At 43.3% G+C, this 21220-nt stretch overlaps 2 protein-coding genes and 1 pseudogene across 2 annotated transcripts; all 3 read left to right on the top strand.

Moving 5' to 3' along the window:
* Positions 1–3456: 3456 nt before the first annotated feature.
* Positions 3457–4404, top strand: LOC117885382 (olfactory receptor 11A1-like). The gene has a single exon (XM_034786695.1). The coding sequence runs from the start codon at positions 3457–3459 to the stop codon at positions 4402–4404; it is 948 nt and encodes a 315-aa protein (XP_034642586.1).
* A 9089-nt stretch (positions 4405–13493) lies between these two features.
* On the top strand, positions 13494–14450 carry LOC117885381 (olfactory receptor 11A1-like). The gene has a single exon (XM_034786694.1). The coding sequence runs from the start codon at positions 13494–13496 to the stop codon at positions 14448–14450; it is 957 nt and encodes a 318-aa protein (XP_034642585.1).
* A 5616-nt stretch (positions 14451–20066) lies between these two features.
* On the top strand, positions 20067–20994 carry LOC117885598 (annotated as a pseudogene).
* Positions 20995–21220: the final 226 nt, after the last annotated feature.

Here is a 21220-nt window from a genome sequence, read left to right as displayed (position 1 = left end):
AAGCACAGCCAGCCTTCCACCAACAGGGTCCTAGTAGCTGCTAAAGCAGGGCCATGCCTCCGATCCTCAACTCTTTCTGCTGGTGCTCTGGTAGAAGACAAAATCTATGTACAGTGTTTATTTGTCCTTCATTCCCATGATATTTAACCATCTATCAGCCTTTCATGTACATATCCTCACAACATCCCTGCATGGTAGGGATGTGCAGTCATCCCCATGATACACTTGGGCCATGGAGGCACAGATGCACAAAGGGACTTAGGTGCCAAACTCCTATGTGAGGTGCCCAAGTCCTATATTTGGTACCACTTAGCCCTGCACAGCCGCCACCTAATTCTGGAGGTACTTAACATCCCCAGTGCCTTAACGGTCATGGTAAAATTCCCCAATGTACCCAAGTTTCTGCCTCTGGGCACGTGTGCTATGCTAGGAGGCCTATTTCACACCTAAGCCCCGGTGCGATCCTGAAACAGGTGAACCTAGGCACTGCTCCACCTATCTTGCCCTCAGGGCCTGATCTGATAACCCAACCCAAAATAGCCATGAAAGAGGAGGCCTCCCTTATAACCTTTAGCTCAGTGGTTGGCGCCCTCGCCTGGGATGTGGGAGACCCCAGCTCAAGTCCCCTCTCTGCCTGAAGGGAGAAGGGATTTGAACACAGACTTCCCACCTCTCTGGTGAGTATGACTGGGCAATTCGACTCTGGGCATCTCTCACTTTCTGACATTGATGCTGTTCCACTGTGTTCAAACAATGAATATGAATTAGGTCAGAGATGCTTTGGATTTTCAAAGGAACCTAACTGAGTTTGGTGACCAAGTTCCATTAAATTCAGTGAAAGTTGAGTGTCTAATGGTCTGAAGTAAATAGGATGAAATTCAATAAGGACAAATGCAAAATACTCCATTTAGGAAGGAACAATCAGTTCACACATACAAAATGGGAAATGACTGCCTAGAAAGGAGTACTGTGGAAAGGAATCTGGGCGTCATAGTGGCCCTCATGCTAAATATGAGTCAACTGTTGCAAAAAAAAAAAATCATTCTGGGCTTTATTAGCAGGAGTGTTGTAAGCAAGACACGGGAAGTAATTAGTCCTAAAGTGCAGTATTGTGTCCAGTTCTGGATGCCACATTTCAGGAAAGGTGTTCAAAAATTGGAGAAAGTCCAGAGGAGATAACCAAAAGCTATTAAGGATCTAGAAAACATGACCTATGGGAAAAGATTGAAAAAACTGGGCTTGTTTAGTCTGAAAATGACCAGAGCAGGAAACTGTTGTGGAAAGTATAACAAACAAAAACCCCAAGAAGACTATGTGTATGGCTCATTCACAAAATGTCAGTGTTCTACAATATCAAATATTCATGCAGATCCACCAAGGGGACCAATTTACTTATTTTTTAAAAGGAAGAAAAGCTTTCTTATAATCCAATGTCTGTCTACATAGCTATCGCTCTGTCTTTCTCTTCATCTGTCTAAATACTTACTGGTACAGGTGTAGCTTGTAACTTGTAATAAATGAATCTGTTATAAGACCTGGATATATGAGACTAAAACACGATAGGTAATGGGTAAAAGAGTTTAAGGCAGGGGGTTGCAAACTGGGGGTCACAACCCCTCAGAGGATTGAAGTAGCAGTGCAGAAGTAACAATTTGGGGGGTTGTCACAGCCTGAAAAGTTTGAGCACCCCGTCAGGTTTACAGCTGAAATGTTTAGCTTAGCCAAATTAAGACTTAGTACTGAGGCTACGTTACCTATATTATAAAGATAATTTAGCATAAGTAAGTTAATAATAAGCCCAATGAGTTTGTGTCTGTTTGTACTCTGATGTTTTGGAAATAACTGCTGAGTTTGGAGGGGCACCAGGGATCAGTCAACACCACAAGATGACTTGATAGTCAGGGCAAAATGTGAGAGTATGTCTATACTGTGATAAAATATCCACAGCACCGAGTCTCAGGCCCTGGGTCAGCTGATTCAGAGTCACAGAATTTGGGCTGCAGGGCTACAAATTGCAGTGTACATGCTCAGGCTTGGGCTGGAGCCCGAGCTCTTAGACCCGTCCCCTCCTCACAGTGATACAGAGACATAAATGCTAAGTGGGGTAAATAGGAGCACTATCCAATAGGCCTATCAACTGAAAAGCCTCCCTGATAAATCCCAAAGATGGATACATGGAATTCAACCCTCATGCCTATTAATAACCTTTTGTGGGTGTATGTGCAACTTATTATAAATGGGGCTCAGCTAATGGCTAGAGCGCCTCACTTCCTAGAGGTCATCTTGTCCCCTGATGAGGAGCCAGGATTCCACACCGAGATGTGAGTATGAAAGAATTATAAATACTGGCGGCAGACACCTTGTCCTACCCATTGCAATCTATGTGGCAGTTATAGGGGAGATTTCTGCGTGAAAAAGGTACATCCAATTAAATGTGAGTGTGATTGTTGTTTCTCACCTGCTCCTCAAGTCTCCAATCCCCACAATGATGCTATTCCACATGATGGTGTTAGCACTAATGTTTAAAATAACAGAGAAGCTATGGAGACCAGATCCTCAACTAATACTAGAGTTTAAATGGATTATCAATATCATTCAATACCATACTTGATAAAGGCTATACAGAAATTCACTAAAAAAAGAGAGATGCCAGTATATATTTAAATAATTAGTAATAGCTAAGGTGCTAGGTCATTGCATAAAAGATTAGGCAGCATTTTTCATGGGTTTGCGGCTCCAATACAATGTTATTCTGCATTGCAGCTCTTTGCATGCAGCTATTAACATGTATATAACCAGGACAACCAGAACATCTTGCCTTATGTCATGCCTTGAATCTGACTATAATAGGATTAAAATAAGAACTAGATAAGTTTATGGAGGATTGGTCCATCAATGGCTATTAGCCAGGATGGGCAGGGATGGCGTCCCTAGACTCTGTTGCCAGAAGCTGGGAATGGGCAACAGGGGATGGATCACTTGATGATTTCCTGTTCTGTTCAGTTCCTCTGAAACACCAGGCATTGGCCACTGTCCGAAGACAGGATACTGGGCTAGATGGACCATTTGTCTGACACAGTATGGCTGTTCTTATGTTTCTATCCATAAACAATGATAATTTGTTGAACTATTTTAGAGGAAATTAATAATCTATTACAGAAATTCAGATTCCTGGCAATTTCCAAACCCAACAGTTCATTTTGTAACCAGAAGGGAAGAATTTTTAAAAAGGGAATGTCCATAGGTTCACAAATTCCAAGGGCAGAAGGGACCATCTCGTCTGAACACAGACAGCCCATAGAACTTCCCTAAAATAGTTCACATTTGAACTAGAGCAGCTCTTTAAAAGAACATACCAGTCTTGATTTTAAAACTTATGGAATGAATTGCTGACAATGCACTAAACTTGAAGTAGATTTTCTCTTTATTTGCTTCCAGGTTTGTTGGATACATCTCATGGCAAAGGCAAGCCGGGACAATAAAACATCTGTCACGGAATTCATCCTCCTGGGATTCGGAGATCTCCCTGAACTGCAGACCCTTCTCTTCCTGCTGTTTCTGGTGATCTACATTGTCACCATGGCTGGGAACATCCTCATCATTGTGCTTGTTGTGACTGATCAGCACCTTCACACCCCCATGTACTACTTCCTGGGGAACCTGTCCTGCTTGGAGACCTGCTGCAGCTCCACCATCCTGCCCAGCATGCTGGCCAGTTTCTCGACAGAGACAACTGAAATGTCATTTACTGGTTGTTTCATGCAATTATATGTCTTTGCTTCTCTGACAGGTGTAGAGTGTTATCTCCTCTCTGTGATGTCTTATGATCGGTATCTAACAATATGCAAACCACTGCACTATGAAGCCCGTATGAATGGCAGGTTCTGCCTCCAGCTAGCAGTTGGGTCTTGGCTAAGTGGATTTCTAGCTAGTTCCATCATAATATCATTGGCTTCTGAACTAATTTTCTGTGGCCCCAACAAAATTGACCATTTCTTCTGTGATTTCACCCCAATAGTTAAACTCTCTTGCAGCAACACCTGCCTTGTCACACTTTTGGATATTGTGCTGTCATCTGTATTCACTTTGCCCCCATTTCTGTTGACCCTGACATCCTACGTTTGTATCATCACCACCATCTTGAGAATCCCTTCCACTGCCAGGAGGCAAAAGGCCTTTTCCACCTGCTCCTCCCACATCATTGTGGTGACAGTTTTCTACGGGACCCTGATGATTGTTTATATGTTACCAAACACCAAGAGACTGAGAGACCTGCACAAATTTTTTTCTCTTTCCTACACAGTCTTTACTCCCATGATCAACCCGCTCATCTACAGCCTGAGAAACAAAGAGGTCAAGGAGGCCCTTAGAAAAGGGATGTGGAAATGTATGTCTCACACATGACAACATGGGATCAAAGCTTTTTTTTTGTTCAATAAAATGAAATGGGGAGGGGGTATAGTTGCTTATATAAAACAAAGCCCCTAATATCGGAATGGTCCCAATAATATTGAGACATCTGGTCTTCCTAGCTGAGCTATGGAAAATTCAGGGCTTCCAGGTTTCCAATCTCCATAAGTCTGCCTTTGCCGGACAGCAAGAGTCTGGTCAGTTTAGTCAGTTGTGAAATTGACAAGACTCATGTCAAATTCATGTGCCATGTCACAATGCAGGGAGCTGGGTCCAGCATCGCGAGACAGGAGCTGTAGTTGTGGGGTGACACCAGGGCGGGCTTGCTCTGCACCCCACCCCCACCCTACAGGGCCTCCTGTCCTCACTGAGGACAGGACCCACCCTCTCCCTGGGCCTCCCACAATAAAATGAAATAAACCAAAATTCCAAAAAACTAAAGAAACAATTATAAATAGAATTTCCTGAGAATCTATTCATGGTATCTTAATGAGGGTATAGACTGAGGCTGGGACATTGCAAAGCCCCTTAGATGATTCAGGCACCAATTCCCATTACACTTACTCAGAATTGGGTATCTAAATACCTTTGGCTTTCAAAGTCTCAGCCTGAAAGCTTCATGCCCCTCATAGAGTTAAAATGCATGCTCTTTGATCCCAACTGCTACTCTGATTTCTACTACAGTTAGACCTAGAAGCCATATCTGAGGCTGCACAAATATTTGCTGGCCTGAAGAGCTTCTACTTCAAAAAGAGACAGAGGAGGGCGAGCAGAGGCTCAGAGAAGGAAAAGTACTTTTTCTTATGTAGGAAGTGTACCAAGCTTACGTCCTCAGCTCTCTCATGTATGGTGGTGAAACACAGACAATTTTGTGCTCATCAGGAGAAAAGGTTAAACAGTTTCCACCTACATTGTTTATGCTAACACCAAATGGCAAGATAAAGTTAGCAACGCAGAGATTCTTCAAAGGGCAAATTTACCAAGTGTGACAACCCTGCTCAAGCAAAGATGACTGTGCAGGCTGGGCCACCTGAGTAGGTTGGAAGACGGACACAATCCAAAGGACATGCTATACAGGGTGCTATCAGAGGGAACAAGAACAACAGGACGTCCCAAACTTCGCTATAAAGATACATGCAAGTGAGATATGAAGGAATTTTGAATTGAACCTGATCAATGGGAAAACTTGGCAAATGATCGTAACAAGCGATGCCATCGTCAACATTGGGGGTATCAAAGTCCATGGCAGGAGCTGGCTTCTACAGCTTGAAGAGAAAAGAGCCCGTAGGAAGCAAGCAGCTCCCAACCAAGATACATACATTTGTAATAACTGCCAAAGATCATGCAAATCTTGGATTGGACTATTCTGTCACATGAGACATTGCAAACCTACCTCATAGGATGCAATTCCCACCATCTCTCATAGATGAAAGGATGCCAACAACATATGTAGCATGGCTGAGAATAAAAGCCAGATTTTCTAACACCAGCCAAGTTCTCTATTCTCTAGAGGTCACACACTGATTCTCACAGGCACTGCAGCAGAAATCCTGACGCGTGCTTTGAAAGAAGAAAGGGTATCGAGCGTGTTCCATGAGCAATGAGCAGTATGATGGAAAGGGGGAGGGGGATTTCTAGGCATAGCAAACAAAAGGGCGCCCAATATTGGCAGCACTGGTGAAGAACAGGATACAGGAGAATGGACACTTGACCAGAGAAAGGAATGGATATTTAAGGAGGCACAGAGTTCTAGAAGTGAGGACGCTCTTCTGTTTAAAGCAAAAAGCTTCAACAAAATAAGAGAGAAATCCCAATATTTTCAATATGGCTAGGCTTGGAAGAATTCACTTTTTTCATATATGTAATGTTGACTGGCAATACTGATGTTTATTCTTTAGTAGTTTTTCTATTTTTAATATATTTAAATTCACAGGTGTGGGACGTTATGGGGGGGTCAGACAATGGGGAGGGGAGACAACAATTATTTAATGACAGCTGACATCAATATGAAAAAAGTTACAGCTTTATAACCATTAGAACACAAATTATGAAACTTACATGTCCACATATACATAGCAAATAGCCTCAAATCAAATTGTAATGAGTTCTCAGGCCGCACGTTTCTTATTTTGATGCTCTGTAAATTTTGATTATTATTGAAGGAAGTATTTTTTTCATTGGTTTGTGTGTGTGAATGGTAAGATTGACATTTACCAATAAAAATCTAGTCCTTCCAAACCTAAATATAGCAAAACAAGTGAAGAAAAGGTTGAAATAGGAAAGGACCGATATTAACCTATAGCTTGAACTAGAGGGTGACAGAGTGCAATAGATCATAAAAAAAAAGCTTCCTGTCTAGCAGAACACTGGCAAGAGAGCTGGGGTAAACAAAGGACTAGAATAGGACTTAGAATGGAAGAATCCCATGCACTGCTACAGGCTGGGGACCAACTGGCTAAGCAGCAGTTCTGCAGAAAAGGACCTGGGGATTACAGTGGACGAGAAGCTGGATATGAGTCAGCAGTGTGCCCTTGTTGCCAAGAAGGCTAACAGCATATTGGGCTGCATTAGTAGGAGCATTGCCAGCAGATCAGAGAAGTGATTATTCCCCTCTATTCGGCACTGGTGAGGCCACATCTGGAATACTGCATCCCCTCCCCCCAAGTACAGAAATTATGTGGACAAGTTGGAGAGAGTCCAGCAGAGGGCAACAAAATTGATTAGGAGTCTGAGGCACATGACTTATGAGGAGAGATTTATGAGGAGAAGCTGAGGGAACTGGGCATATTTAGTCTGCAGAAGAGAAGAGTGAGGGAGGATTTGATAGCAGCCTTCAACTACCTGAAGGGGGGGGGGTTCCAAAGAGGATGGAGCTAGGCTTCGCTCAGTGGTGGAGGATGACAGAATAAGGAGCAATGGCCTCAAGTTTCAGTAGGGGAGGTCTAGGTTGGATATTAGGAAAAACTATTTTCTAGGAGGGTAGTAAAGCACTGGAATGGGTTACCTAGGGAGGTGGTGGAATCTCCAGCCTTAGAGGTTTTTAAGGCACACCTTGAAAAGCCCTGGCTGGGATGATTTAGTTGGGGTTGGTCCTGCTTTGAACAGGGGATTGAACTAGATGACCTCCTGAGGTCTCTTCCAACTCTAATCTTCTAAGATTCTGTGATTCTATGATCATTGGAGAATTTTCTGATGGGGAATCTCCAGCCACGACAGTGCTAATAGAGGCAGCCTCCTCCACCATCACCATCTTAAAGGTCCATCAATGGCTATTAGCCAAGATGGCTAAGCCTCTGATGGACAGAAGCTGGGACTGGATGACAAGGGATGGATCACTCAATAATTGCCCTGTTCTGTCCCTTCTCCCTGAAGCATTTGGCTCTAGACAGGATACCGCGCTATATGGCCATTGGCCTGACCCATTATGGCCATTCTTATGTTCTTAAATAAGGCACATTTTTAACAATGACCATAATTCATTATTGGAATAACGTATCTAGAGACGTGGTGAATACGCCCTCACTTTGAGTCTTTAAATCAAGAGGGAATATCTTTCTAAAAGATACACTCTTGCTCAAACAAAATGTACAGATTCATTGAACAATCAGTTGGAGAAGATCTTGGCCCTGTGTTCTGCAGGAGGTCAGATTTGATTTGATAATGGGTCCTTCTCCCCTTAAAAGCTATTAATTTATGAATGAGCCACTCTCAGCCTGCAATAAGTGTGTCCACACTGGAATTTGCACCAGTCAGATAACTGGTTTAATGGAAATGGTGCACATTTGTGTGTCGAAAAGGCCTCTGTTTAAAAACAACAATTCAAATTAAACCTAGTGCTATCTCTATGCGTGCAGAAGGCTTGGAAAACAGACAGAGAGAACATGTGAGCTCCTAAAAAACATTTGACGTCAATACATCTAGGAACAATTCTCTCCAGCTCCCATGAAACATAAAGATCGTTTAATGAGCCCATCTGAGATCCAGAGCTCTGAGCAATTTTAGGCACTCTGTCCTCAAATGCCATGATTTCAGATATAAAGAGCATACCCTGCAAACCTCACACATTGTTGAAACAGAATACATTTGCACACCAGAGTGTTAGACTTCTATCTCTCCCACAGACAGTAGGTTTGGTAACAATAGCCTCCAACAGGGCTGGTTCTAGTAGCTGGAATTAGCACTGATTTCAATCAGATCCATTTGTTCAATGAAATTAGATCTCATTAAAAGTCTGGCTACTGGTATTCATACCTGAATTGGTTTCTTTTTTTGTTTTTCTATTTTTGAACAAAATGAGACACGGTGATGCCAAGACCCTGAAATCTGCCTGGTAAGTGCTATTTATATTATATCTCACCATGTGGGAGAGGCAAGAAGGAAATTACTGCAAAATTGACTGTTCCAAAATTTTGCCATTTTCCAAAGTGGCCTATAATGTTGGTTTCCTTGCTTTTTGGTTGCCCAATTGTAGACCAATGTCAAGGTGGATTAACTCCATTGGCCTCTTTGTAGAATCTGACCTAAAATTGTCTAACTGAGGAACCAATGCAAAATATGAGTCTGTAGATTATTTCCTTAATTATAATAGACTCTAATTCTGATCTTAATTTCACCGGTTTTATGTTACTGTCATCTCATCCTTGGTCACTGCAACACCTTTGACTCTGACCCCCAGTCACACACTGTGACCCCATCATTCCATACAAAAGGCAGCCCCTAAACTCCTCTTTCTTGCCCATCACTTTGATCATGTAATTCCGCTTGGAATCCTTCTGTTGGCTTTCCAACCAATATTGTATCATATTGAATCTTCCTGTCACTGCCTTCATTGCTCTACATAGCTTTGTCCCTCCTTCATGATCAGCTCTTTGTCAAACCTCCCGCCCCCTCCACTAATGCACTCACCCACTCTCTTGTCAGATCCTCACCCATTCACCTCTGTGCCGTCTCCCATGCAGCCACCTCTTAATAGTCCAGCCTCTCTGAACTCTTCCAACCCTCGCCACATGTGAATCCCTCTTAAACACCCAGTCCTGCCACTCTGTGTATGCTGAATCTTGTTGGTATACCTACATACAGGACTTTAAATCGTATATATGTAGCCTCTGGTTATTCCCGTTCGCCTGACTTCTGTCTACTTGTCTGTCCTCAAATTGTGAGTTTCTCGTAGCAAGGATTGTCCTTCTTATGTGTTTGGAAAGTGCCTAACACATAGTGGGGAATACTCTTCTTAAAAGAAGAAGAAAGTGTATAAATTATTATATATTAGTATATTCCAACTGTTATAGAAATTATTATAACAACAATGGACTTCAAAGGACTTCTGTGGCTTGATCCTCATCTAGTGTAGGTCTGCATAATTCCAGTGACTTCACAAGAACTACACTGATTTATACCAGCTAAGGATACACCCTATCTATCTATCTATCTATCTATCTATCTATCTATCTATCTATCTATCTATCATACCACACCCTTCAATATCTGTGCAGCTACATTAGCTTGAGATCAAAATCTGGTCCAGAACACTTTCTCTTAACCTATATTTTCTAGAGAAAAAACAGTCCAGTCCTGCTCATGTTGAAGTCAACAGGAGTTTTGTAACGGACATCAGTGGGAACAGGATAGAGTCCAAATATTGGTTAATGACATAGAATAAGAATGCCCATCTCCTGTACTTGTTAATTCAAGTTGCTGCTGGAGGATGGACAGAAATCTGTCAATTTTGGGGTAACATTAAATAAAACAAATTCCTTCAGTCCTGTGAGCACCTCCTTGCAGTTTGACAGTAATTTCCATTTGATCTATTGACTAGCTATAAGGGCCCTGATTCTCTCTGCCTTACACCTTGTCTCATCATTAATTCTTGCACAACAAGAGTGCAGAAAATAATTGATAATGGCTGTATTTTCCAAGGTTCCTATCTGCATCTGTAGAGACCTAAAGACCTTTGAAAATCTGGCCATTAGTTGCTTTTTGAACATTTCACCTTCTCTCTAGACAGCTGAGTTCAACACAGATGTCAACTGCAATCTTCTCTGGTCCACCTCTTTATTGTTTCTCCTGTTTAGAATCTACATCATCCCTTCACCAGAGTTGGACACTGCTCCACAGCAGAGGAAAGTGTTGATAGAGGTATGTTTGACGGGAGTGTTTTAGGAAGGGGGTTTAAAAGGAAATGAAGAGAGCTAGGCATCCAAATCCCATTGATTTGGGCTCCTCAATCCCTTCTGCTTCTGTTGAAGCCCATGACTTCATTTCTCCAACTTCCCCACTAGCTTATTTCTGTATTTCATTTTAAAGAACCGTATCACAAACTAAGAGGATCTGCAGCAATGAAAGGGGCAGGAAGAGCTAAAATAATTTGCTCTTCTGATTGTCATAAATTCATCGATTTTAAGGACAGCTGGGACGATGAGGATTGTCTAATCTAACCTCCTCCATTGCACAGATTTGTCTAGCAGTGCCCAGGACTGTTCATTTTTGTACCAATCGAAATAAGTTATCAAGACAAAAAATAATGGTAAAAAATCAGTATTAAATATAGGACAAGATCCTGAGCTGGGGTGAATGTGTGTGGATCCAGTTACAGCATAATGGAGCTGTGGTACAAAGCCAGAAGATCATGGGATCCTGGCACAAATCTGTGATGCAGTCCGCCAACCTTAGCCATGGAATTTGGAGTAGCTCTTGGATGTAGAATCATAGAATCGTAGGACAGGAAGGGACCTTGAGAGGTCATCTAGTCCAGTCCCCTGCACTCATGGCAGGATTAAGTATTATCAGGACCATCCCTGACAGGTGCTTGTCTAACCTGCTCTTAAAAACCTCCAATGACGGAGATTCCACAACCTCCCTAGGCAATTTATTCTAGTGTTTAACTACCCTGACAGTTAGGAAGTTTTTCCTAGTGTCCAACCTTCTTGCTTCTTGGCCTATCCTCAGAGGTTAAAGAGAACAATTTGTCTCCCTCCTCCTTGTAACAAACTTTTATGTACTTGAAAATTGTTATCATGTCCCCTCTCAGTCTTTACCCCTCTTCCCAAAGCTTTCATACCATCATAGACATGTAGGATTGGAAGGGACCTCGAGAGGTCTAGTCCAGTCCCCTGCACACTAGGCAGGACTAAGGCACATGGAAAAGTAGGGATCAGATTAAAGATTTTCATTAAATGTTCTCTCTCAGCATCCCCCACATCCAGTTCTTAACACCTCAACAGGAAATCCCTTCAGAATCACTCTGTGTCACCTATTTCCCTTGGCCGATACGTTCATCATTCCTGACTTTAAAGCTCTGTCCCTGACTCGGGTGGTCTGGCTCCCACAGGCTGTTTTACATACAGCTCTGAAATGCTGAAAGGAATCACAATTTCAATTTAGTGAGATCTCGTCAGCATGGAACAAACAGAGCCTCGTCCTCCTCACTTCATTTCTGCTGTGAAAAGGGGTCACTTTAAAACAGTTCCTTTAGAAAAGCGTTTCTCAAATTGGGGTCCACACCAGGAACTGTGACCAATGGGAGCTTTGGGGGCAGTGCCTGCAGGAGTGAGGGCAGCAGACAGAGTCTCATTGGCCGCTCCTGTGCCTAGGAGTTGCAGGGTCGTAGTGGCCCCTTCCAGGAGCTGTGATAAGCACCACCAGGACCCCGCACTCCTCACCACCCCCGCACCTCAACCCCCTGCCCCAGCCAAGAGCTCCTTCCTGCACCCAAAATCCCTCCCAGAATCTGCACCCCCCCAACCTCCCAGCCCAGAGCCCCCTCCTGCACCGCGAACACCTCATTCCTGGCCCCAGCCCAGAGCCCGCATCCCCAGCCAGAGCCCTCACCCCCACAACACACCAACCCCCTGCCCAAGCCCGAAGCCCCCTCCTGCACCCCAGACCCCTCATCCCTGGCCCCAGCCCAGAACCCATACTCCCAGTCGGAGCCCTCATCCCCTACACCCCAAGCCCTTGCCCCAGCCTGATGAAGGTGAATGAGGGTGGGGGAAAGTGAGCAACAAAGGGAGGGGGATGGAGCGAGTGGGGGTGAGGGCTCAGACAAGGGGCGGGGTAGGGGGTCCCCAAAAATTTTTAAATCAAAATGGGGTTCCTCGGGTTGCTAAAGTTTGAGAACCGCTGCTTTAGAACATAAGAATGGCCATATTGGGTCAGTCATAATGATCCATCTAGCCCAGTATCCTGTCTTCCAACAGTGGGCAATGCCAGGTGCCCCAGAGGGAATGAACAGAACAGGTAATCATCAAGGGATCATCAATTTTCAGAGCTGAGCTAATTTAGTTACTGGGGCAGATTTTTTAATGTTTTTAGGCTCCTAACGAGTCAGATAGGTGCTGATTGAGATTTTCTAAAGTGCCTAGGCACCTAACTCTCATTGATTCCAATGGGAGTTAGGCACTGAAACTGCTTATGCACTGTTGACAATCCCACTAGGCAACTATCTGCATCTTTAGGTGCCTTTGGAAATCTGACCCCCCACTTTTTTTATTTAAGACAAGGAGCAATGTTGACTGTTCAAATTCTATTCTTAGATAAATATTAAAAGAGTGGGTGGCAACTAACGAAAAGGTCTGGGGAACCAGCAGAACTGAGACAGTGTAGATCTTAATACTCAATGAGTAACAGCTGGGATTTTTGTAGAGTAATTGGAGTTGCATGCCAAACCCCCATATGCCAACCATAGGTAAACACATAGGAGGAATATTCAAAGCCCCCGATAGACTTGGATGCTCAGTTCCCATTACAATTAATGGAAATTTGGCATCCAAATCCCCATGGCAGATTTTGAATCTCATCCATTGTTTCTGTGAGAGTTCCATGAGCGGTTGGTCCTATCAGTTCATTCAATTTGGCCCATCTTTCCTTGAATAGCTCCAGGAGTAATCTAATGCAGGCAGTAAGACCTTCCCATTCTTTCTCTTCTTTGGGAGCGGTCAACCATCTTTCAGCAAAGGGTGTTTTCAACCGTAGGGATAAAATATATTTATCGAGCTTTAAAAGCTGGGTCTAGTCCCCGAATCATTCTGGTTTATTGTCTGTCTGTGCTTTATTGGTGCGCTGTGCTTTCTCTAGACACTGCGCACATGGCAAATGTTGAGAGGGGAAACCAAAGCAACGTTACAGAATTCATCCTCCGCGGGTTCAGGATCTTCTACCCATTCCAGATCGGTCCCTTTGTGCTGGTTCTGCTAATGTACCTCACCACCGTGGCTGGGAACACCCTGATCATTGTCACCATTCTGGCTGATCAGGGCCTTCACACCCCCATGTATTTCTTACTGGGGAACTTGTCCTTCTTGGATATCTGGTACACATCCAACATTGTCCCCAAAATGCTGCAAGGTTTCCTGGCTGAGAAGGGCGTGGCGATCTCCTTCAGTGGCTGTGTCACACAGCTTTATATCTTCGGCTCCCAGGCAGCCACCGAAAGCTTCCTGCTAACAGTGATGGCCTATGATCGCTACTTGGCGATATGCAATCCGCTGCGTTATATGGCCCTCATGAACGCAAGGGTGTGCGTCGAGCTGGCTTCCTGCTCTTGGCTGGGTGGCTTCCTCTTCAACCCGGTGATAATGGCCTGGATTTACAGACTACATTTCTGTGGCCCTAATGAAATCGACCATTTCTTCTGTGACTTCATGCCCCTGGTCAAGCTGTCGTGCAGTGACACCCACCTGATAACCTTAGCAGCATTCTTGCTCTCCGCTACGGCCACCCTGATCCCCTTCCTGCTAACCCTCATATCCTACGCATTTATCATAACAGCTGTAGTAAAAAACCCTTCCAGCACTGGGAGGTGGAAGGCCTTCTCCACCTGTACCTCTCACCTTACTGTGGTCAGCACTTTCTACGGGGCACTGGCCATTGTCTATGTGGTGCCGACAGCCAATTCTGCTGTCAACCTAAACAAAACATTCTCCCTTCTCTACAGCCTGGTCACCCCATTGCTCAACCCCCTGGTCTACTCCTTGAGGAACAAGGATGTGAATGACGCCCTGAGGACAATGGCCACTAGACTGATGGATTTTCTAAGGAAGTAGAGAAAAAAAGGAAGGTTTTAAAATGAAAAACATTGGGTCACATTCAGATGGTGCAAACTAGCATAACTCCATCGAAATCAGTGGAGATGTGCAAGTTTGTACCAGCTGCAGATCCGGTCCAGGCCCCACCAGATTTAGCAGCCAAGGAAATCCCATGTTGTACTCCCAACGGCGTCCACAACATGGCCTCCTTGTGCATGAGTTATTGATCGAGATCTGCCCCGTACCTATCTCTCTACGTGCTGAATTTGCCATCAAAGCTGTATCCTAGCTGGTGCCCTCCATGGACCACAGTAACCTGGGGTTTGCTGTCCACTAGGACATGCTCCAAGGGATGATTATGGGTCAGATTTTTAAACATATTTAAGTGCCTAAGGATGGAGATAAGGCACCTAGTGGGGGTTTTCCAAACAACCATGGAGTCTAATGTCTATTAATTTCAAAGGCAGTTAGACATCTAGGCACTTCTGACAATCCCATAGTATGTCCCGGTGTGGTCAAGTCCTTATGGTTGAGTTCAGCACCTAAAGCAAGGATTCTGCTGCTTCTGTTTGCATGAACAGTATGATGTATACTCCCCAAAACATGCTTTTTGGACAGCAATGAGGTGCTACATTCCCAGCATAGCTCCATTTCAATTGATGACCCAGATCTCCTACTGGTGTAAATCAGCGTCACTATGCTGAAATAAACATAATGATGCCGAATTACAACAACTGAGGATCTGGCTCATAATTTGCATTCTGGTGATGGTTTCCAAGCTGTGGCAAGGATCTTGATGCCCAATTTATATATATATATATATATATATATATACACACACACACACACACAATGTAACTGATACCTGGATTCATCCAGTTATTAATAGAGCAGGATAAATATCATAAACCATTTCCCAGAACCCTTTCCTCAAAAACTGAATTAAATTCACATCCTGAATAAAGATTCATTTGGAATTAATTGCTGTTGTTGTTTTTCTTTATTCTTGTGGTAGGTAACCAAAGTTGCAGCCAGAACTAGGGCCTCATTCTGCTTCATGTTTTACACCGGCCCTGCCCCCAGAGAGGATACAAACTAAAAAGATTTTAATTTGCCCTTTAACAGCTGGGTGGAAGGATGGTACAGTGGTTAAAGCATCAGGTGTAAGAGACCCAGCTTCAATTTTCGTATGTCCTTGGGCAAATCACTTTGTCTCTGTGTGCTGGGTGTTCAGCAGTATTTAGGTGTCTACCCTGCTTAAATGCTTTTTTGAATCCCAGCAGGATTCACAAAGGGATTTAGGAGCTAGCCCTAATTTCAGTGCCTAAATCCCATAATCAGTCTGAGGGGGCCTTGCATTGGAATAGCCTATAGCCTAGTGGTGAGGGCACTCACCTGAGACATGACAAATCCTTTTTCTCCATCAGCTGATGGGTGACTTTCAACCAGGGGTCCCCCACATCCCAGGTGCACCCCATACCCATTCGGCTAAAAGTGATGAGGGGGCTCCACCTCCTCATTTTGTGCGAGTTCACCTATGGGCCCCCATCGGCATGTTCTGAGCGTCTTTCTCAGACCAGGCCCAGCAGTGGACTCAGGCGGAGGAACATCTTTCTTCCCTCACTTCGTGCATTGCGCTCGGGCTTAGGCGTCTGGGTGCCCAGAGTAGAGCAGCAGCATGTGAGCTCAGAGACCAAAACATCCGTACCTAGGGAACGTTTACTGCAAAAATTTAGGCACTGACTCCAAACAAGTTTAGGCACCTACAGGCTTCAGAGGCAGCTGAGTGAGGAGGTTGTGAATCGCGGTGATATCTGATTCTGGGATTTAGTGGCAGTTAGGCACCTAAGTCCTTTTGTGACTCTAGCCCTTGCTATAGAACTGGTTCATGCTTCTTCTTCAGAGCAAAGGTAGAACCTAAGAACAAAATTGGTCTCCTTATCTGCTCCTTGGACAGTGCAACTACTCATTGCCCCTTCACAGAGCTCCTGCCAAAGTCCTTCGTGTGAGTCCACTTCCATATATGTTTCCTTTCCTTGAATGTCTCTTTGCAGGTTTTTCATCAGGGACGTTCCACAAACAGCAAACTCAAAGCAAATCTGCACAGCATTCAGAACACTGAGCACACACAGCAGTAAGTGTAGGCCAACATCTACACTCAGCCAATCAGGAAAGAGAATTATACCATGTGGTTTGTGCACCCAATGAAAACAACTCAGGTTCTGGATGTCACATAGCCTGAGAATGAATGTTAGCCCATGGACTGTACAAAGAATATTCTTGGTGAATAAACCTGACAGTCCTCATCAGCTCATGGCTGTGGCTGATCAACCTTTTGGGAACAAAAAATATTTCATAGAAAAATGATTATTTTTCACCCAAATTGAACATTGGCAAAAATTATAGCCACACTGTAGAAATTTTTAATTTGGGGGGGGAACTTATCTGGCATTTTGTGTTCAATTCAATACAGACTTGGTAAGTGAAATTATTAATTCACCAAACATCAGCAAATAGATTTTAAAAAATTAAAATCCACGTGTTCCCTATTTGCAAAATTCAGTAACTGTCTTCCACATGCTTTTCATAAAATATTTTTTAAAATACTCTGTGAAAAAACTCAGACCCCTGAAAAATGGCTCAGATCCCAACCCCTCCAAATGAGAACAACTTTGAAATAACACTTTTTTAATTCAGTTAGTTTTTTTTTTTTTCTTCATTTCTGACCAACTTTTGCCCATGGACAATGCGCAAACAGAGAAAGATTTTATTTATTAAAGAAATTGTTCTGTACCAATTAGTCACTCCTTCCCCCTGGGGTGAGTTAAAAGGCCATGGACAGGGGCAACCCAAGCTGTGGCTCTTGGATCCATTTTTCTTTGGCCTATCTAACTTAGCTTGGATGGGTGAAATGATTTTGAAAGCCGTAAATTTACTGAGAACTTTTTTCAGGGCCTCCATGATCTCTTATTTTGGGGCCATGGCATAAGGGCTGTCTGGAGAACCCATAGCAAGTCTTCAAACTGAATATGGTAATGAGATTCTCTTTCAGATAAAATCATAATCACATAACAATGCATGACAGCCTAAACCCGACAGCAATATTGAAATCCTAGGCATGGAATAAAACCATCTCCACCATCTTTTCATGCACAGTTTGGAACAATGTGACTGTCCCTATCCCTAAATTGCCTTGCCATAGAATAAGAGCATTTAGGAGATGGCTAATCTAGATTGAATCCTTTTTCCTAAGAGTCTAACTCTGGCTTTGCCCTTCCCAAGCCAGTGTTCTCAGGAATTATTTCTGGGCACTTTCCTAGCATCACACACCCACTGCAAATGACATAAGTTGAGTACAGGGCTCTGCCACAGACAAGCAAGGTTGCATTCATTTCTGCCGTGTAGCTGTTTTTGATGGAAAATTGGGTTTTCAATTAAACAAAAATTTTGAGGGGGGGATTTTGTGAAAAACGTCCTTATTTTGGTCAAAAGATTTCAACAATAAAATGAAAGATTTCAGCCCCAAATGGGAATCTGCTAGGGGTACAACATTGGCAGACCATTGAGCCACAACTGTTATAAACTCTTTGCTTTATTGGTGGCTGTATGGCTGGATTCAATCTTGTGCTGTTCTTTAAGGCCCCATTTCAGCAAAGTACATAATCACATGCCCAATTTTTAAGCCTATTTGTAGTCCTATGGAACTCATTGGGAATTCTCATGTGCTTAAAGTTAATCATGGGCACACATACCTTGCTGAATTGGGGTCTAAAGAGTTTGGAGTCTACTGAGGGCAGCTACCATTTTGTGCTTCCTGCTAAAAAAAAACTGTTACTGAGGAGATACACACACTGTTCTCTCTGTCCTGGAGACTTTACTTTTGTTCCTTCTTCTCTTGCTGTTTGCCTCTAACATAAAATAAAAAGTTTTTGAGACTGAGATTTTCAAAACTGCTTGTGGGATTCAGTCACCCAATTTCCAATAAAAACAATGTGAACTGGGTGTCCAAATCTTCTAGACAGCTTTTAAAGGTTCACCTGGGAAGTGTATGCTTACGCTCTTTGTGTGGGAAACAGAATAGAATCTATGTCTTAGTCAGGGCTTTAAGATCACAGGTCAAGGCTGGGGAATAAAAGCCTGAATCACTGGTAAGGCTGGTGAATTTGGGGATTATTTTTAGTATTATTGTAATTTTATTTTTGTCTTTTATACTTCTTTATAACAGGCAGTAGCTCCATGGAGCAGGAGCATGTGTTATGCTTTGTGTACAAGCAGTTGGTAAATTGCAGAGGGTTCAAAGAAGAGCCACAAGAATGATTAAGGGGTTAGAAAACCTGCCTGATAGTGATAGACTCAAGGAGCTCAAGATTAAGGGGTGACTTGATTACTGTCTATAAGTAAGTACGTGGGGAACAAATATTTGATAATGGGCTCTTCAACCCAGAAGACAGAGGTCTAACACCATCCAATGGCTCAACATTGAAGCTAGACAAATCCAGACTGGGAAATAAGGTGTTGATTTTTAACAGTGAGAGTAATTAACCATTGGAACAATTTACCAAGGGGTCTGGTGGATTCTCCATCACTGACAATTTTAAAATCAGATTGCATGTTTTTCTAAGAGATCTGCTCTAGGAATCTCTTGAAGTCAGTGAGACTATTCATGTGCTAAAGGTTCAGTACATACATAAGTGTCTTGTTGAATCAGGATCATAATACCTCCATTCCAGTGTGAACAGAGTGCCCTGTAATGACCTTGAATTGACTGACAACACTGCTCACCCATAGGCAGGATATTTCCTGTCTTGTACATCTATATCAGTGTTTCTCAAACTGGGGGCCCCAACCCAAAAGGGGGTTTCAAGACTATTGTAGGGGGTGATCATGAGAGTGGTGGCTGCTGGCCATCCACCCAGCTCTGAAGGCAGCACCACAGCCAGCAGCACCACAGAGGTAAGGGTGGCATGGTATGGAGGGGGATCATCACAGCCTGAAACAGGCCCACCAACAGCAATTCCAGGCCCCAGGGCAGAGCAGTCAACAGGCCCCCTAGCAAGACATGGCTGAGGTTTATGACACTAATTTTATCCTATTGATAACACATTAGACCCCACTATACATAAGTTGTGGCTTCCTGGATGTACTTAAATTTTTTTCCAGTTACAGCACCAGTATTAATCAAATTGTGAGCCTAAATATAAGACATAGAATTTGTTATTTTGAATTATATATTTAAATTAAATAAATAGATTATGGGATGAAATTGGAGAGAGTCCAGAGGAGGGTAACGAAAATGATTAGGGACTGGGGCACACAAGGAGAGGCTGAGGGAACTGGGCTTATTTAGTCTGCAGAAGAGAAGAATGAGGGGGGATTTGATAGCAGCCTTCAACAGATTGGTCCTGCTTTGAGCAGGGGATTGGACTAGATGACCTCCTGAGGTCTCCTAATCTTCTATGATTCTATGAAATTAAATAATATATAAAACATTTAAAGAAGCACAAAGTACAAAGTAAGAAAACATCTAAAGTATCCCTGTGAGAAAAAGGTATGGGTCAAGGCCAACACTATGAGTAAATGACATGCCCTTGTCCTCTGCCTTTGTTGTCTCTGCAGATCCAATGCACCTATCCAATGGCGACTGGAAATCACACCACAACACCTGGTTTCATCCTCTTGGGATACTCCAACCTCATGAACCTGCAGGGTTTGCTCTTCGTGGTCTTCATGGTCATCTACATGGTGATCCTGCTAGGGAATGGTGTCATTGTCTTGGTCACAGAGTTGGATTCTGCCCTGCACACCCCCATGTATTTCTTCCTCAGGAGATTGTCCTTTGTGGAGATTTACTACACCTCAGTCACCCTGCCCAAGATGGTGGCCAATTGCCTGGAAGAGGATGGAAGTATCTCATTCACCGACTGTGCTGCCTAGATGTATTTCTTACTTTTACTAGGTGGCACAGAGTGTTTCCTTCTGGAGGCCATGGCCTATGACCGTTACGTGGCTATATGTAACCCCCTGCATTACACACTTATTGTGAACAGGGATGTTTGTGCTAGGATGGTAGCTGGGTCCTGGCTTGTCAACATCCCGGTTCATTTTGGGTAGACATATTTGTTTTTTCTTTGCCCTTTCACGGGTCTTGTGAAATTAACCATTTCTTCTGTGAACCATTTCTTCTTTGCTAGAGCTGTCCTGCATGGACACCTACAGGAATAAAATTGCTGTGTTTATGGCCGTTTTGCTATTCATAATCACCCCTTTTTTCTTAATTGTTATCTCTTATATTAAAATCGCCAGCACGATTTTGAAAATGCCTTCAGCCGAGGGCATACACAAGGCCTTCTCCACCTGCTTCTCACACCTCACTGTTGTGACTCTATTCTATGGCTCTGGTATGATAGTGTATTTGATACCCAAGTCAAGGGACTCAAAGGACACTGACAAACTGTTCTCTCTGTTTTATACCATTGTGACTCCGATGTTCAACCCCTTCATATATAGTCTGAGAAACAAGGAAATGAAAGCCGCCCTAAGGAAATTAGTAGGTAAAAAATGATTCCACAAAATACACCACATACTCCTCAAATAATGTTGTAGATTCCTCTAATGGCAATGCAGGACCCACAAGATACATTTCTGGTACTTCAAGAATAGTTCTATATTTCTGAAGATCTATTCTAGACTCCTTGGAGAGTCCACCAGCCATATTCTTGATTATTATGCGTTCCAGATTGCTCAAGACACATTCTAGATATCTTAACATTCTGAAACGATTCCTTCAG

Source organism: Trachemys scripta, chromosome 12 (assembly GCF_013100865.1).
Source record: "Trachemys scripta elegans isolate TJP31775 chromosome 12, CAS_Tse_1.0, whole genome shotgun sequence".
Classification (NCBI taxonomy): domain Eukaryota; kingdom Metazoa; phylum Chordata; order Testudines; family Emydidae; genus Trachemys; species Trachemys scripta.
This window is presented reverse-complemented; position numbering and strand designations above follow the sequence as displayed.